The sequence below is a fragment of the Rana temporaria genome, chromosome 2, assembly GCF_905171775.1.
Source record: "Rana temporaria chromosome 2, aRanTem1.1, whole genome shotgun sequence".
Classification (NCBI taxonomy): Eukaryota; Metazoa; Chordata; class Amphibia; order Anura; family Ranidae; genus Rana; species Rana temporaria.
In genome coordinates this window covers 243,919,489-243,939,218 of record NC_053490.1, presented here as the reverse complement: position 1 = coordinate 243,939,218, position 19,730 = coordinate 243,919,489, and the positions used below count along the sequence as shown (strand labels likewise).

The following is a 19,730-nucleotide window of genomic DNA, read 5'->3' as shown; positions in this document are numbered from 1 at the left end:
CGACCAAAGCTCTCATGGCAGTTTTTCTGTCGGGAAACCCGGTCTTGTGTAGGGGGAAAAAGTTACTGAGCAGGTTCTTGCTTTTGCCCTTGGTAAAAAGTCCGCCGGGAAACCCATACGTGTGTACAAGTCTTCACTGTCAATGACTGGTATCACCAGCATAAATGGCCAGGTAGAGGACTAAAACCAGACGTTTTATATTCTCCTCCACAACCTTCTTGCAGAAGTCCTCCTATCTGCCAAAGCAAACACACCTACGGCCCCTTTCACATTGCTGTGACTTAAAAGTCACACAATTTTACTGCAATTTTTGGGCCGAGCTTTAGCGCCAACACGGCCCCAGTGTGAAAGGGGTCCAAGAATATGACGATGTTAAAGACTGTGTATTCTGCCTAGTAAAAAGAGTGACTTTCAATGAAGTGAAGATTATAATCTAGGAGCGATTCATGAAACATTGCAGAAAAAAAAAAATCCGAAAAATATACAACTATTTACTTACAGCAGTAAAGCCTATTAAACACTTTTTGTTTTCAACCCAGCGAGCAGAACGAAAAAAAAAATGGAAGAACTCAGGATGCGCTAATGTACTAACTATGCACTGTTAGAACACAATAGCTCAGCGGGGGAGATCGGTGTACTGACAGGGGAACCCCCCCCCCCCACAAGAACACACTGGCCAGACCTTTTTTCAGGTCACTCCCCTTTGGCTGCTGTACAGACGGGCCGAATGTCAGTCAATTTGTATTGAACCAGCTGACGCCACCCGATATTCAGCCAGTGTGTACGTCCCTTAAGTCTTGACCCCATCTCTAGTAGTGGAAACTGGACAAGTTGTCTGAGCTGGCCAATATGCCACAAACTTAAGCTTACAAGTGCTCAGTCATTGTGTGTTTTTCAATTTTAACGTGCACATCAGTAAAATAAAGTAGAAGATATTTACTGCTTCTAATAATGGTCTCGCATACCATCTATTAATTCTTAATGTTATGCAAACTGTATGAGATGAAAGCACATAGAAATAGTATATTCCTGCTGACATTCCTTTTAAGCCAGGATCTTTGATGCTAATCAGTTCATGCAATTTCTGTCTTAAAGCGGGGGTTCCGCAGGAAAACATTTTTTTTTTTTTTGTAATCTGTGCATCTACCGCTTTTAATATAGTTATCATTGTACTCACGTCTCTGATTTTTATAGCCATCCGCATGCACATTCGGCCGTAAAGAATAATTTATAAAATTTCATCCTGTAGGGTTCCATCTTGCTTGTGGGCACTGTGAAGCCCACAAGCAAACACGTCCGGGATTCGGAATGGGCATGGGCAGTGTTGACGGCGAGCGTCGCCATCAACACTTCACGGCCGGCGTGACGAGTAAAATCACGCGATATTTCCTCGTTTTTGTCTTGTGAATCGTCTACTGGGAAGTGGGACGCTGTGCTCCCAGGAGACATTGCGGGAGTGAAAACCAGGAAGTGCCTGCTACAGACTCCAGATCTAAGGTATTGCAATAATATTGAAAAGTATGGATAGCGATCTGTTTAAATACACACTCAGATAGACCGATTAAGCAATACTTCAAATTTAGGGTGAACCTCCGCTTTAATATAATCTTACACATTGCCTGTGAATCACTACTCTGACAGCAACATTCAGTTGTGAAGTCATTGTAAAGACCGGCAGAGAGCACTTTCAGTACTGCACACTACATTGCACGAGAAACTCATAATAGCACCAACAGGTATACAAAATGTAGGATGCTCTAAATGAAACTTTAGCTGATTCCATCTCTGACCCTAAACTGGAATTACTACTTTCTTGGTCAACCAAATTTGGCATGATCAACCTGTAAATTTAAAGCGGAACTTTACCCATACAAAATTGACAAAAATAATGTACTTTTAGCAAGAAACATTCCACAAGAATAATGATGCTACCAAAATTAGTGTGTGCTGTAAATTGCCTCCAGCATTGCTCCTGTTTCTTCTTGACAGAGGCTGCCATTTTACCAAAGCCCAGAGACCCTGAGCAGCAGTAAATCATAAAGCGGAACTAAACCTATCGATTTAATGGTTTGAAAAAAAAAAAAAGTTACATTCCTGGAATGCCAGGATTGTTAACCGACACATTTGCTCGTTGCTCTCAACCAAACTATCCAACGACTGGTGTCATAACTGATCACATGTGCAGATCAAACAGAAGTAGCTTTCTTGGCTGTAAAGAACAAGAGGGTGGAATCCCGCTTTTAGGCTGTCAGCAGACCGTCTCTACAAATTTGGCAGTGCCTTAAAATAAGGAGGAAAAAAAGCATGTGCAGTGCAGAGTGATAGAGTATTACTGGATTTTAAACAGTATAGACACTTATTATTAAAGTGATTGTAAAGTCTATTTTTTTTTTTTTATAACAAACATGTCATACTTGCCTCCTCTGAGCAGTTGGTTTTGCACAGAATCGCTCGGATCCTCCTCTTCTCGGGTCCCTCTTTGCTGCTCCTGGCCCCTCACTGCTATCAAGTGCCCCCACAGTAAGTAGCTTCCTATGGGGGCACCAGAACTGAGTCACAGCTCTGTGTGTCCATTCAGACACGGAACCCCCGTCCCGGCCCAGCCCCCTTTCTCTCCCCTGATTGGCTGACTGACCTGGATTTACAGCCGCGGGAGCCAATGGTGCCACTGCTGTGTCTTAACCAATCAAGAGGAGTGTCCCGGGCGGCTTAGACATTTGTAGACATCACTGGAGAGAGATGGGGCCCAGGTAAATAATTAGGGGGTTGCTGTAATGGCTGCTACACAAAGTTTTTTTATCTTAATGCATCAAGATAAAAAACCTTCTGCCTTTACAACGCCTTTACATAGCTATACCTGCAAAAGGGGCCAGCCTGTAGTGATCTAGCAGGATCATCATTTTCTGACTAAAGTCCTACTTTAAGTCAAAAACATTCCTAATGTTCTTAAAGGGGTTGTAAATGTACATTTTTTTCTTAAATAGCTTCCTTTACCTTAGTGCAGTCCTCCTTCACTTACCTCATCCTAACATTTTGATTTTAAATGCCCTTATTTCTTCTGAGAAATCCTCACTTCCTGTTCTTCTGTCTGTAACTCCACACAGTAATGCAAGGCTTTCTCCCTGGTGTGGAGTGCTCGCCCCCTCCCTTGGACTACAGGATAGTCAGGACGCACTCTAGGTTGCAGATAGAGAAAGGAGCTGTGTGTTAGTGGGCGTCCTGACTCTCCTGCAGTCCCAGGGAGGTGGCGAGCACGACCCTCCACACCAGGGAGAAAGCCTTGCATTACTGTGTGGAGTTACAGACAGAAGAACAGGAAGTGAGGATTTCTCAGAAGAAATGAGGACATTTAAAAGCAAAATGGAAGGATGAGGTAAGTGAAGAAGGAATTCACTAAGGTAAAGGAAGCTATTTAGGGAAAAAAATTACCTTTACAACACCTTTAATATTTCAGGCTCAAGATAGGTAAAAAAAAAAATGGTAGCCCAACGTTTTTTTCCCACAATTGTGCGGTCATCATTACAGGTATTTCCTACAGCAATCCCCTCTCATTGCTACCAATATGTTCAGAGGAGCACAACCTTGATATGTATCCAATATACCAGGCCTGCTGAAAGCATTTTTTTTTCATTTGAAATCTTCATCATTAATAATTAATTTAAAATAATTTAACAGCTTAAAAAGCTTGATCATTTTAAAAGCCTGGGGTAATAATATATTAATATACAGAAATGGGTGTAAGAATTTTTTTTTGTATACTTAAAGCGGTGGTTCCCCTAAAAATTAACTTTTGACATTGCATTTGCTATAATAATTACAGTTAGAATCGGCTGGTTTAATGTAAAAAATACCTCCGTACGTAGCGTTTGTATTATTCGTTCCCACCGCCACTTCCGGGTACGATGCTGGCGGTGGGCGTTCCTAATTGATGGACAGGCATCCGACCGACGCATCCATCGCGTCACGAGATGCCGAAAGAAGCCGAACGTCGGTGCGGCTCTATACGGCGCATGCACAACGACGTTCGGCTTCTTTCGGCATCTCGTGACGCGATGGATGCGTCGGTCGGATGCCTGTCCATCAATAAGGAACGCCCACCGCCAGCATCGTACCCGGAATTAGCGGTGGGAACGAATAATACAAACGCTACGTACGGAGGTATTTTTTACATAAAACCAGCCGATTCTAACTGTAATTATTATAGTAAATGCAATGTCAAAAGTTAATTTTTAGGGGAACCACCCCTTTAAAACAAGATGATTTCCATGAACATACATTCAAATATAAGTAGAGGTAGTTGGCACTTACAGCAAATAACACACACGTGCGGACCGTTTTTTAGATCAGTTTTTTATCATCAGTTGATCCGTTTTTTCATCCGTTTTTCATCCGTTATTCATCAGTTGTCATCCGTTTTTCATCCGTTTTTCCATCCGTTTTTTTTTTTTAGTTAGAACTTTATTTTTATTACATATTTGGATGAAAAACGGATGTTAGCGGATCGGATGTTAAACGAATCATCCGCTAACATCCGTTTTTCGCCCGTTCCGTTTTTTTGACGGAAGAAAAATAGGGTTTTCTTCCGTTCAAAAAAACGAACGGTCCGCATGTGTGAAAGGACCCTAAAGCATAAATAAAAAAAATAAATAAAAAAAGATATAATGCGCATTGTTTTGCATTTTTTTTTCTCTAAGGAACCTGCAGATCATTGTACCTACAATCAGCAGATCGTGGGTGCAATCTCAGGCTCCTGAAGACTCTCAATATAGCTGTCTGCTTGTACCTCGTAAGGGCAGGCAATTACCTGAGCAGGAAGATTAATGGACTATGAAACAGCTCACCAGCGCCCTAGCAGTTCATTGAGAACTACAAGCTATTACTTGTAGGCATCAATTTAGAGGAAACTGTAAATGAATGACACGGCCGTGTGGGTGGTGCCCTGAAGGACCGTGCCGTTTTCAAATTGTGACAGCATATGCAGGGAGAAGTTCCCTTGCCCACAGTCACGTGCGGGGGATAGAGGCTGCAGATGTTAGAACATGTTACCTGTTCACCCATGAAAACGGGTGTGAAATGTTCCAGAAAGGTGAACTCCTACTTGGTGTAAGCAATAAAGCTAAATACTTTTCTTGAGCCCTGCTCAAGAGATATTCAGTCCTGCCCAGTGTTACACAGTCTTTGTACAAAAAAGCATGATTGCAACCTCTCAGCACAACAGCCAGTAGTATCCAATCAAAATTGCCCAGTGTCGCCTCGTGCAATTTGAATGCGGTTCCGAATCTGCACATAATTTGCAGCGAATTCACACCACATCAGTGTGAACCAGTCAAACTAGTACAAGATGTATTCTGCTATGGGTTAAAAATCTGGACTTTGCTCCTTTCAATTTTTTTTTTTTTTTGAAGACCAACTCCAAGCACAAAAACTCTTTGAAATATATATACCTCAATGGTTATACTGGTTATAAATACAAAATGTGTGCAACAAATGCCTTTGCAACACATTTATTACTCTGTTAAAAATTACAGTGACATCATCACTGTGGTAACTATAGCCTGTGTAGAGAGTAGAACTGTAGACAGGACCTAGCAGGCATACCCAATATAGGCTGTCTGTAGAAAATTAGAGGAAGGAAATAAATACAAGACCAGTCTACCTGCACAGGGAGAGAGAGCAGCAGTGATCAGTCTTTATTATAGGAAAAGCACAAAGGAAAAGTCTCACACCACCCTACTGCACAGATCTAGATAACACAAAGCACACCAAGATTGGTGTATTTGAAGAAGATTTGCTTCGGCTTTAAAGTATTGCTTTGCTAAAACAGATTGTAAGCTCATTTTGTGATTAAAACACCTCCTGAAGACGTCTGGATGACAAAACGCCTAGGGGCGGGCTCTCCAGTCATATACTCCATTACTTCCACCTAGTGGAACGCACACTGGCTCCAGAGGATTGCGGCGCAGCGGCGGCTATATCAGTATTGCTGGCAGGTCATTCCTAGTGCCAGGATTCCTATCATTTTATTTTCTCTATGAAACGTTGACACTGAGGGCGACTACCAGAGAACCATCAGTATATTCAAGCCTAATAGACCCAACTCCATATAAGCCCAGGGGGTCCATACTTGTTAGTGAGTGAGCACCCTGGTGGGGGACTATCCATGGTATGGGATTGTGAAAATGGAGGGCTGCATGTACACGGAGCACTTTATCTGAAGCACTTTTGGATGCTACATTAACCACAGCCTTCACTGGGAGCATGCTTGGATTTGGATTTATGGACTTTTCAGTTGCTTATTTATGGAAGTTATATATGCACCCAGAGACTGAGATTCTTTTTTAGAGCACAATTGCACTTTATTACTTTATTATTGTATTCACAAATACACTGGGACTATTTGAATTATAGAGTATATATTCATAATCATTTAATATTAAAGCGGGAGTTCACCCGAAAAAAAAAAATTAAGATTAGATTGATGCTCATTTTGTCAAGGGGAATCGGGTAGTTTTTTTAAAATCCGAGCAGTACTTACCGTTTTAGAGAGCGATCTTCTCCGCCGCTTCCGGGTATGGTCTTTGGGACTGGGCATTCCTATTTGATTGACAGGCTTCCGACAGGCTTCCGACGGTCTAATACATCACGACATGAGTAGCCGAAAGAAGCCGAACGTCGGTGCGGCTCTATACGGCGCCTGCGCACCGACGTTCGGCTACTTTCGGAAAATCGTGACGCGATAGATGTGACCGTCGGAAGCCTGTCAATCAAGTAGGAACGCCCAGTCCCGCAGCCCATACCCGGAAGCGGCGGAGAAGATGCATCTCTAAAACGGTAAGTACTGCTTCGATTTAAAAAAAACTACCCGATTCCCCTTGACAAAAAGAGCATCAATCTAATCTTAAAAATTTACTTTTTGGGTGAACCTCCACTTTAAGCCATTGTAGTCACAATTGCACTTTAATATTGGATTCACATATGCTATTGATAAAGGGTAGTGCAGAAATATTTTTTCTAAAATGTATGTATTGCAATAATAGCCATTAAACTGCTGCAATCCTTACACTAGTATTTTTTCTTCAGTTTATGGGTCTTGGTAAACCCAAGTTGGTTAAAGAGTTTTTTTTTTTTAATGCTCCTCATTTTTGTTACTACTTTTACTTTAACATTTTGATTCTGTGAACGACAACGGTTTCCTTTTTGTTCATTTTAAATTGTTTAAATCATACCTAATCTTGGAAGCAGGCAGGGTCCATTGCAGTTGTTGGCATCTGAAGCCTGCTAGTCTTTATTTCTGGAATATCGGTGCAGCTGGCTACCCAGCATGCACCTCCCGTTATCACGCTTGCGCAGTAATGTCACTACTACGCTCATTACAGTAATAGGCGATGTCCATGGACTCCTGGGATAGCCGATGCTGATATCCCAGCAGTTCCTGTGACGCAATCGCCTAAGCGGCCGGACCAGAAGGGCTGCAAGAAATAAAGCTAAAAACGGTTAGAATTTTTATTATATATATATATATATATATATATATATATATATATATATATATATATTATATATATATATAATTTTAATTTTTTGGGCATTTACAATAGTACTGTGGATGGGCATGGGATTGCTTGCAGGTTCAAAAAAATAGGTGGAGCTCCGCTTTAATAATTTTTGTAGTGTGGACACACCTTTGCGCGAGTGAGGCATACACAAACACGTAAAGTGCGTTTCCACCTTTGCAGCCAAATTTGAGAATCCCCCACTGTATATTTGTAACGTGGTCCCATTCACACAGCATAATAAAAATGTATTTTAAAAAAATACTTAAAAAAAATTTCTACCTTTTTAGTTGTTTCTTTGGCACAGAATTATACTCCAGAAAAACGTGGAATTCTTCTTTAACATTACGGGATTAAACTCCAGGTTTGGAGTTTTTAGAAAAGCGCAGGTAAAAAATTTGAGCAGCAAATTTTTTTTTTTTTTAAAGTTATGCTATGTGTATGAGAAACACTTAAATACAATACACTAAGCATCTTGCCTTATAGTTGGAAACGTTTGTCTGTATCGAAAATGTTTGTGTGTATCATTATGAGTGGAAGCCTATGAAGAATATCAAAGCACCTGTTAACTCAGCAGTCAGAGCTTGATGCATTCAAAGCCAGGCAAGATTAGATATCTATACAATACCTGGTTACACTGTACTAATCGCATATAAATGTTACTTCTCAAAGCGGTTTCTTAAGACACAAAACACCAATAACAGTGGAAAGGTTAGAAACCAGATCAATAATGCTGTTCTAGAATGAAATACATTTAAATCACACATTTATAAGGCAAAAAAAAAAAAAAAAAAACTAAAACATGGTATTGCGGCTTGAATGTAGATCCTCTGTGGAGAAAATTCATCTGATTAGGCTGAACATCACAGAAGGGATGCAGGATGCTAGTAGCAGGTAAGTTGGCTGAAGGAGGTAGGTAAAAAAGCCGAAGCTTAACAAGGACAGGAAATGTGTTAAGTTGCACAATGCTGGTTAATATCAGATCATGTAAATAGTTCGAAGTAATGTTTTACTAAAACTCCCTAGGGGAAAAAAAAAAACAAACACAAAAAAGCAAACGGTTCTCAGCATTGGTAACAAAACCACATTCAGGGAAAAACTAACGCGTTTCGCAAAGCTGCGAGTTTGGTTAATCAAAAGGTGGGTGTGACTAAACACGGCACATTAGTGAGGACTGACAACACACTTAACACATGTTGTGTACTCAATGTAGGGGGCACAACAAAGAAATTACCTTATGTGTGGAAGCAATTTTTTAGATGATTTAAACTGGCACCTGTTCCAAGATGACACAATGATTAAGAATGAATAAATAAATAAAATCATATACAAAAGGTTTTTAATGACAGCTTATGGAATGTAACTATAAAATCACAGGATGCATAGTGTGTAAACACATGAAAGTAAGCAAATGATTTTTCACTTGCATCTATTAAGGGCAAAATGAAAAATGAGTTCAACACAACCCAAGCATTGAAATAATGGACAGAAAAAAATATTATATAACAGTTCCAATAATACCACTGCTGTGTATATCAAAACAATACAGCATTGTGCAAGCTTGACAAAGTATACAGCTTTTTCTTTTTTTTATATTTACACCTGCTATACTATAGATACAGATGACAATCTAACTAGGTTGCCATGGAAACAGCAAGTACTACCAAGCACCCTGATGGTCCTTGCATGAAAGGAATTTATAACGATTTATGAGATATGTATTAACTATATGCATTTACGTTATCAGCTAAGAATTTAAATAGAAAATTAGCACTAGTAATGAACATGTTTCATTTCCATATGATCATTACACATGCTGGTTGGCTTTGAAATTGACAGAAGGCAAAGTCTATTTCTTGTGCAATATTGAAAGCAGCAACTTTGCTTTCTAGCAACAAAGGGGAAACGGCCATCTACAAGTCTACAAAACGCAGAGGGAAGGATAACACAGAGCTTTACAGTGAGGCAGTGGCTCATAGTCCAACAGTTGTAGCTTTTGCATACATTTTGTATTCCAAATGCTCTTTGCTGGTCCAAAGATCCCTGATATCAGGGATGGACTGGCCATTGGGACTACAGGGAGTTTCCCGGTGGGCCGGCTTCAGTGACAGCAGACCGGCGCCGCCGCTCCTCTGTCTCTCCATCCCCGCAGCGCTCACCTGCCTGATATTACCATTTCCCAAAGTGTTTTCCAACAATGCCATTTTGTATTTGATTGTTTTTTGAGTTTTATTTTCTTCACCAGAATTTAAGAGAAAAGATATTATTAAATCTAAGGTCATACATATGCTAGTGGTTTCTGGAAAAGACAAGACTAGCCAGTCACTAATGTCAGCTTGTGTACAAGCCATGGGAAACGAATAGTTATGAAATCTGGACTATTGTTTTGTAATTATTTCAGCATTGTAATCAACTTGGCTAACTTGCAAAAGCATACACAGTGAAACCTTGGATTGAGAGTAACTTGGTTTGAGAGAGTTTTGCAAGACAAGCACAAGTTTTTTTTTTAAATGTTGACTTGATAAACAAATGTCTTGATAGCCAAGTAGCGCCATGTCACAACTGAGTATAAAAGAGAGGAGAGGCGCCTCTAAGTGTATCAATATGGGTACAGGTACGGTGACGGTATAATCACGCTATTTTTAGCGCCGCTATACCGTCGTATTTACCGCGATATTCAGGCGCTATCGGTGAGGTTTTAACCCCAGCTAGCGGCCGAAAAAGGGTTAATACCGCCCGCATTGCATTGCGGGCGGTATTACCGCGGTATCCCATTGATCAATGTGAAAGCCTTCGGGCTTTCACATTGAAGCCTGCAGGGCATGATTTTTTCATGCGGTATAGCAGCGCTATTTTTAGCGCTGTACCGCATGAAAAACGCCTCAATGTGAAAGGGGTCTAAATGAAGGTACAACATTGAGCAACTCACATGGCTGATGATTAAAACAGGCACATCCAAGTATGCAGGCATCTTGGGTAAAGTTGTCCACATAGATCAGTGATGGCGAACCTTGGCACCCCAGATGTTTTGGAACTACATTTCCCATGATGCTCAACTACACTGCAGAGTGAATAAGCATCATGGGAAATGTAGTTCCAAAACATCTGGGGTGCCAAGGTATGCCATCACTGACATATATCATCCTCCGCACCGTCATCTACATCAACCCCTCCATGAGCGCTTCAAGCCTCGGTTTCAGATCATTCTACTGTTGGGTAGTCTTCCCGGTCGCGATGGCAGACTGACAGCGGTGAGAGCCGGCCGTGTGCGGAGGACGGTCTATGTGGATCGCTTTTTCCCGGGTGCTTGCATACTTAGATGTGCTGTTTTTTTAATCATCAAACATGTGAGTTGCTAAATGTTGTACCATCATTAAATGTAACCATATTGATACACTTAGAGGCGCCTTTCTTCTCCTTTTTTTTTTCTTCTCTTTTATACTCTGTAGCTCCTGCTGGATTTTTCTTCTAATCCCCTTGTGGAGGCTTCTATTTGTGAATGTACATTTTATGGTTACACTACCTGGTCACATTGCTATAATCTTTTTATATGGACTATACACTGAAGGACTTATGAATAAATGGATGTGGAATGAATCATCCGAGTTTCCATTATATCTTATGGGGAAATTTACATTGATATACAAGTGCAATACAAGGTTTTACTGTATTCCGTATAGGCTAGAAATGCTAGAACTACTATGTAGTTAATTTTTATTCATCACCCGTCATAAAAAAAAAAAAAGAGAACTGCCATTTTTCACCTCCTAGAAATGCTAATTAATGGACTACTTTGTTGACAGACCCTGGCTTCTTTACTTGCATCCTTGAATTACCATAATAAAGAAAATCAGTAAAGCATTAAGGTATTATCTGCACACCTACTCCAACAACACCTGGCAAGTGACTCAAATTATTAAAGAAAAAGTGTCAGCATGACAGACAACTAGCAATTTCTGGACAGCTCAGAAATGACAGCCTCCATGTTTTTCTAATGACAAGTTTCAGGGGCTCATTCAGAAAAAAAAAAAAAAAAAGACACATCCACACTTTATAGGTGTAAACCAATTTCAGCTCTTAATAAAAAATAAAAAAAAAACACTACTAAAGAGTTCAAGACAATCTACCAACAGTTCCAATTATTTCACAGTTTTTATGGAAACATTGAATGTAGGTAGTCTTGTTCATATTTTCTACAAATTAAAAAATGGCAGATTACAAGTCCTTAAACGAGGCAGCTGCATTCATTTTCCCTATTCAGGCTTTTTTTTCTTTATTTTCACCTGGTATTCTTGCAAACAACACTTCCTCTCGCTTCATGCCTACACTTTGTATCGCCACTAGATCTATGAAGGGAGCCTTCCTGTCCCTGGGTGAGAGCCATGGTTGTCAAACAGACTGGCCATGATTGATAGGACTTTACACAAACATTAAAATAAAAGATTTTGTGCTCTCTTAAGTTAACACAAAGTGACAAGGACTCTGCATTTCTGGGAAGAGCAACAGGTTTTTTTCTGTACTTGCTGAAAATGTTCTTAGAATAAAGAGCGAAAACCATCACATCCAAGGGCTGGTAAACAACAACATATTAACATTTTTGTATTGGGTTTAGATATGCTTTAAATATGTGTATTATACAGTTAGCAGCAAAGTGCATCTTTCACTTCATTTGTCAAACCCATGAGCCAAGGAATGCTTAAAGGGTTTGTTCACTTTTATAAAGAAACTGCCTATGCAAATAAGGGACATCTGTAGATATAAACAAACAGTGGACACCCTTACTATAGGTGTAGGCCATTTATGTACCTCATGAAGTCTGACTGGATGTTGCGAAGGACATTGCTAAGGGATGCATAGCTGTTACTATTCACCCCCACGATAACAGGAGCAAGCTCTGAAATGCTGGGCTCAGAGCTACTGCATCAGGATTAAAATAATCAATGTTGATTGGGAGAGTGAAATTCCACTTTAACCACTAGAGTACCGGGCCATCGTCAAATGATGGCTCCACGGTGACTCTGAAAATTCAACAGGACGTCAATTGACGTCCTGTATTCTTGCGGCCACTGGGGGGCGCGCGAACGCGCCGGCGGTGGCGCGCGCGCCCGGCGCGTCCCCGAGATGCCGATGCGCGTGCCTGGCGGTCGCGATGTCCGCCAGGCACTCGGAATCGGCGGCTACAGGGACAAGACGTGGAGCTCTGTGTGTAAACACAGAGCTCCACGTCCTGTCAGGGGAGAGAGGAGACCGATCTGTGTCCCTTGTACATAGGGACATAGATCGGTCACCTCCCCCAGTCACCCCCCTTCCCCCACAGTTAGAACACAATTTAGGTATACATATTAACCCCTCCCTCACCCCCTAGTGTTAACCCCTTGAATGCCAGTCACATTTATACAGTAATTAGTGCATATTTATCGCATTAATCGCTGTATAAATGTGAATGGCGCCAAAAACGTGTCAAAAGTGTCCGATGTGTTCGCCGCAATGTCACGGTGACAGTAAAAAAATCGCAAATCGCCGCCAATACTAGTAAAAAAATTTATAAAATAAAAATGCCATAAATCTATCAGCTATTTTGTAAACGCTATAACTTTTGCGCAAACCAATCAATATATGATCATTGCGATTTTTTTTACCAAAAATATGTAGAAGAATACATATCGGCCTAAACTGAGGAAAAAAAACTTTTTTTAAAAAAAAATTGTGATATTTATTAAATAAAAAAGTAAAAAAGTTATTTTTTTTTAAATTGTCACTCTTCTTTTGTTTATAGCGCAAAAAAAAAAAAACAGCAGAGGTGATCAAATACCACCAAAAGAAAGCTCTATTTGTGGGAACAAAATGATAAAAAAAATTGTTTGGGTACAGTGTAGCACGACCGTGCAATTGTCATTCAAAGTGCGACAGTGCTGAAAGCTGAAAATTGGCTTGGGCAGGAAGGGGCGTAAGTGCCCGGTATGGAAGTGGTTAAAACAATATTTTATGAGGAAAGCACAACGTTTTTTTTTTTTTTTAAAACGTCACCCAGTCAGGGTTTAGATTTACTTATATTCCCATGATCGATGGCGGTTTAAAGGAAAGGTGGAAATGGTGTTAATGAAATCAGGAATTCAATATTTCTTGTGCCCTGGGGTCCAATGCTTGAGCACTGTGTACCCTTGCATCCACACTGACAAGAAGTGGGGGAAATGTTCCTGACAATGTTTACATTACATTCATTTTAGACACTAGATTATGATGCACTGGACATCATTATTAACTCCTTCCAGCTGAGAACCCTATCTCGACTCTTAAGCGCTAATGAAAAATGAATTGACATTTAATGAGCAAAAACGCCTACGCTACTGGCGTTTGGGAATAAATATATTCTGCAGAGTCAATGACTTCAGTACACTTCTGCAGACTAATTACTGTAGTAAAAGTCAAATGCGAAACAACATTTTCACAGAAAAAGACTGTAGAGATTATGGAGGTTGCACTACTTTTTGCCCACTGCTAGAGACATATGACTTATGAAAAACAAGATTTTGCCTTCACAGGACCAAGGTTCATGAAAACACTGCCTGGCACCTACTGCAAGCAGCAGATTGTAGAACATTTGGGTTGTAGTGCTGTCACCTTCCCACTGATTTAACAGATGGTAAGTGAAGGTAGATATTAACATTGTTAATCTTAATATGGCTACCCTCCAAATATTTCTGATACTTGTTCCAACTGTTGCAAAGTGCAAAAAGGAATATTATGCAAATGAAAGGAAGAAACAGATTGCAGAAGTCAAAAAGAAAAAAAGGAAAGACTGCTTTTTTGATTAGGTATTGCAGCTTTTCTTTATTCTTTGCATTGTGGAGGTAATATAATTGTCAGTACCAGTGTCTGTATGACTTCCAAAGGGGGGGGGGAGAGAGGATAAAGAAGAGAGAGAGATAGAGAGAGAGAGAGAGAGAGAGAGAGAGAGAGAGAGAGAGAAAGAAAGAAAGAAAGAAAGAGCAAGAAAGAAAGAAAGAGCGAGAGAGAAGAGAAAAGAGAAAGAGAGAGAAAGAAGAGAAAGGAGAAAGAGAGAGAGAGAAGAGAGCGAGAAGAGAGAGAAGAGAGAGAAAGAAGAGAGAGAGAAAGAGGAGAGAGAGAAAGAAGAGAGAGAGAAAGAAGAGAGAGAAAAAGGAGAGAAAAAGAAGAGAGAAAGAAGAGAGAGAGAAGAGAGAGAAGAGAGAAAAAGAAGAGAGAGAGAGAAAGAAGAGAGAGAGAGAAAGAAGAGAGAGAGAAAGAAGAGAGAGAAAGAAGAGGGGGGGGGAGAGGGAGAGAGAAAGAAGAGAGAGAGAAAAGAAGATAGATAGATAGATAGATAGATAGATAGATAGATAGAGAGAGAGAGAGAGAGAGAGAGAGATAGAGATAGAGATAGAGATAGTGTATAGCGAGAGAGTATATATATATATATATATATATATATATATATATATATATATATATATATATATATATATATATATGAGATAGAGAGAGAATATATAGATTATATATACACATAGAGAGATAATATAGAGAGAGTTTGTACCATGATAGCTGTGCATGATTAACACTACTACATCTTGACACTACTACCTCTACATGCACAATAGTGGTGTAGGTCATCATACCATAGCAGAATGCCAGATTTGCAAAAGCTTCGTACTATGTGCAATGCTATAGACGTTGTCATATGTGAGTTACATTGTTTTTCTCTTTCCTATGGAAAACTCAACTGTACGTTTCAATCCAACTTAATGAGAACCAGAGCAACTTCCGCTTATTCTGACTATATCAATCTGAGTTTGCAAAGGCAGTACTAAAAATATTTCTTGTATCTATATTCCTTCTTAGGGCAGGATCAAAATGAAACAATAATGTAACATCTTGCCATTTTGTTTTTACACTAAATTCTGCTAAAAAAAAACAATTGTCCCCAAAACAGGTGTGTCCATTGAAAGATTTCCGTCATGCCGGTTGAATGTCCCAAATAAGGACACAGGAAGCAAAAAATATCCGACAGAGCTTTTAATACTTTTACTTTAAAACTGAGAGGAAAAAAAAAACATTTTGGCTTTAGCTACACTTTATAAATCTTGCAATGTCAAACATTGTTCTGTTACCCTGAATTAAAGTTTAGTGAAATTTGTTATTCGAATTCAGCAACAGGGATGATACTTTCAATAAATAGGAGTAGCCAATGTATTGGTGGCTGCTCTGTTTGGTAAAATGTTCTTTCCTCTGTCCCTAGACACCCTCACGGCACAGATTTCCAGTGCTGCATGAGCAGTTGCACCTTTGACAGGAACTTGTCCAAATACCAACTATACCCACCCTTTCAACCCCCATACTTCATTTGTGTAATCAATAGTATCAGTCCCACAATGAAAAACGCTCTATAAATGAAAGTGGTGGACTTTTCATTCATCCACCCATCCGTCATGAATAGAGCGATTTTGAGTGTGAGAAATCTTTAAATAGAGGAGGGGGCAGAAAGGGTATAGTTGGCACTTTTGACAAATGCATGTCACAGGTGCAGTTATTCAAACCCCATAGGACCAGTATATGTTGCAGGTATATCTGGGAGAGGGGCAGAGGTCTGAAGATTTAGACTGAACAGTCACCAGTCATTCATTAACCCCTTAAAAATCGCCGCACAACTATTTCCGTCGGCAGAATGGCACGGCTGGGCATATGGACGTATAGGTACATCCTCTTTAGAAGCCCAGCCGTGGGTCGTCCTGCCGGTCCTGTCCTTCGTTACTGCGGGACCCGATAGTGAATGAATCGCCTGGGCGACTCCAATAGGATTCATTCACTATCCATATATTTCTGATCCAGATGGTTGTATTGTGACTGTATTTATTCACTTATACCATTGTTAGTGTACATTTTGTATATTTTTGTAATAAACCATATTTTTATACTTCCACGTGCCTCAAAGTCCGATTTTGCCCACTCTTTGGATTGTTTTTTTTTCTATATTCTTACCATTACGAATGTGGCCAATGTGAGTGCTTTCCTTGTGTATCTTGTCCTCTATTCCTTCCCTTTTTTTTCTTTTCTAATTTGCCCCCCCTCTCCCTCTTTTTTCCTGTCCTCTTGTTCTTCCTCTTTTTAGCCCTTGTTTTCCCTTCTTTCCCCTCTACTCTTCGTTTTTTGCTTTTTTCCCCCCAGTTACGCGTTTTCCCATTTTCCTTCATTCCCTTCCCCTTTTTCTCAAGTATGCAGACCAGGAGCTCTGTCTCGACTTGCTGCATGCTGGTCTCAGATATTCAGAAAGCGATGATGCCATAGACAAGCAGGCAGCTAGCTTTTTAATTACTACATATATCTTTCATGATCGCTTTCTTCTAGGTAAAAGTGTGTTTGAAAATGCTTAAATGGAAGAATGGTTGGTGGAAGGTTCATTCACTCAGACACCTCCTGATCTAGAACTTTAAGAACTAACTGGTCTTCTAAATAAAGAACAGAACCAACAGAGACGACATCCTCCTACGGAAAACTGCATTAAAATACATTCCTTGCTTTATGAAGAAAATGTGAAGGGCGGCCCCAGCACAGTTGTGGCAGACTCGGCTTTGCAGTCAAACTACCATGATCACTGACCTTAGTAAAAATTCCATATGCACTTGTGGAAAATCCACTTAATGACATAGTACACAAACCTTAAATGGATAGATGGTAGAAATAAGTTTCCCTATTTTCATTCTGTATGTTTTGATCAATCATTTACTTAATTTAATTCTGTATGCTTTAATTAAACATTTTATTTATTTTGTACTGGCTAATGACTTAGAAATATCCCAAAATATTTAGCAAAAAATTATCTGGCAGCAGAAGACCAATTATATCATTAAAATGGACATTTATTTATGACAGTTCAATTAGCAAAAGTAAATGTTGGTTGTCTATACATAATGTAGTCTACTGAGTGTTCCAATTTGGCAGTGGTTACCTACAGACATGGTTCCTATATAATAATATATTAGCAAATGTTTTAATAGCATTGATTCAAACTTAGTGAAGGATCTGATAGCATTATAGTCTCAGTTGTATCCCCTTTTGAAACCTGATCAATCCATTCAAAAGTCATATTTCAGTTTTTGGAAGATGCTAGAGATTTAAATCACATAGAAGTTTATTTTAGACACCTCTCCAAGGTTTGAGAGAGTCTGAAATCCTTGGATACAAGATGGGGAAATTGAACATTTCATATTTCCTTGTTGACGACTCCTATGGTGCTGACCAGGAGTGGTGGTTGGAAGGGTCCTGGCCTTTTTTCAACCTCCTTTTCCTCCCTACTTTTTTATTCCTATTTTCTCCTGTTGAGGTCTTCAAATACTTTTTATGTGCTCTCAAATATTCACTATACAGAAGTTTTTTTGTTCTTTTTTTTTTTTTAATGGATATGATTTTTGTGCCTTAAGGGTACCTGGTACCTTGCTTAGATTTCATCTCCCCTTTTTGGAGAGCCCACAATTGATCTACTAGTTTCCTTTTCGATATGCATTGCTGTTACATTTCCACTATGTTCAGACTCATGTAAACCTGCATTTATGAATTACAATTGCTACTTTCAATTTGTTGACAACATACCTGTCTTGACGTTTGTATTTTTTTTGCATTTCAATAAAAAATTATTGAAACAAGTTTATTTTAATATGTTTAGAGAGCTCCGCTAGCAAATGGACTTGAGTTCCTAGGTTTTCACATCTGTCCATTATTAGAGGCCCTCACACTCTGTTGAATCATTTCTTACTGTTTATTTATGAGATAATGCATTAGGAAATGCTCAAACACACAAAAGTAAATGGTAACACGCCAAAAAGCCTCCAAATGGACAGGAATTGGCAATTATGTTAGGTAGATCTTGGTGTTGAAGTATTCAACACATAGACAATGTCAGGGGCCGATTCAACCCACCATGCACCGCCTATAACTAAAACATCCCATTTGGGGGACTGGTGCGATATTCTGTAGAAATGCCACGCATTGCTACATCCTCTCTGTAACTGGAACCCCATTCAATGTAATAGTTTTGCATATGAGTAGGCAAACATCTTTATCAAGGCAGCATCTTTATTGCCTTCATTGCAAAGGTTTGCCTGAACAAAGGACACATTTATCATCATATTATGGAAATAAATACTCTGGCTATCCAGGTGAGCAACGTTTATCCATGTAGAAAGGCATTTGCAGATTGATGGGTAAGACAAATGAAGGCAATAACAAATTAGTTCCTTGTTTAATTTATCTTATAGCGCCTCACAGCTTAATTTGCCCAATAATGTAAGCAAAGATGATATTTTGACACTTTTGTACTTAATGAAAATATAAAACTAGTAGTTTTTCTCTGTAACTTACATTAATAGGTTTCCCGGGGCTGACATGGACCTTTCTTCTCTTCTTGCACATTCAAAGGGATTGCCAAACGAGCGTTTCCTCAGCATTGCTTTCACTAGAATCTTTACAGACAGCAAAAGTAAATCATCAATACAAGAACATGTGAATACTTGTTAGATACTCAAAAGTGTAATAGTAACCTTTCTACTGTAACAGTTTACAAGCCAAGAAATAACCAAACATCTGCTATCCTCCACAGTACAGCATTGGAAACCTAAGCATTTTACTGAACACAATGAGATTTTCTTTAGGCAATAGTAGAACACCTATCCAAATTACATACTTTTAATTGGTACAATTCACCTGCATATTTTTAATTTTTTTTACAGTTGAAATCCATTTCTGTGCAGTACAGAAATTGGAATTCAATTCTGGGCCTGCTTTCTGCAGAATATTAGGCTGGTTCACTCAAAATGCATTCTTTACTTTTGTGAAAATACTGGAGATGAGAAGTTCTTAAAGATAAACTTTTTCTAGGTTTTGTACATAAGAAGAAAGTGTAAAAAAAATGTCTATACAAATTTCTATACTGCCGTCTGTGTCCCCATAAGAGATTCCCTGGCCTTTTTTTGTTATTTGACCAATAATATGTCTACAGACAGCAGTATGAACTTTTTCATGTTAATTTACTGAACCAGGCTGTATTGTTTATCTCCAGCATATCTATTAAAACAATGGCGAGTAAAAATAGAATAAGAGGTTACAAAATATAGGTAATCAATCGTAACCATGCAAGAGAAATTACATTTGCATATTTAATAGAGG

General features: G+C 39.3%; 1 protein-coding gene across 4 annotated transcripts in view; it reads right to left on the bottom strand.

Moving 5' to 3' along the window:
- The window catches only part of CAMKK1 (calcium/calmodulin dependent protein kinase kinase 1), a 291,620-nt gene that overhangs the window by 2,043 nt on the left and 269,847 nt on the right, over positions 1-19,730 (bottom strand). For 3 of the 4 annotated variants that reach the window (XM_040336721.1, XM_040336720.1, XM_040336723.1), the window contains 2 exons: positions 18,927-19,027; positions 8,788-8,829 (listed from right to left, as the gene is read on the bottom strand). In XM_040336721.1, coding sequence (XP_040192655.1) covers positions 8,788-8,829; positions 18,927-19,027 — 143 coding nt within the window. The remainder of the gene's footprint in view (positions 1-8,787; positions 8,830-18,926; positions 19,028-19,730) is intronic. The other variant, XM_040336724.1, reaches the window with a different exon arrangement.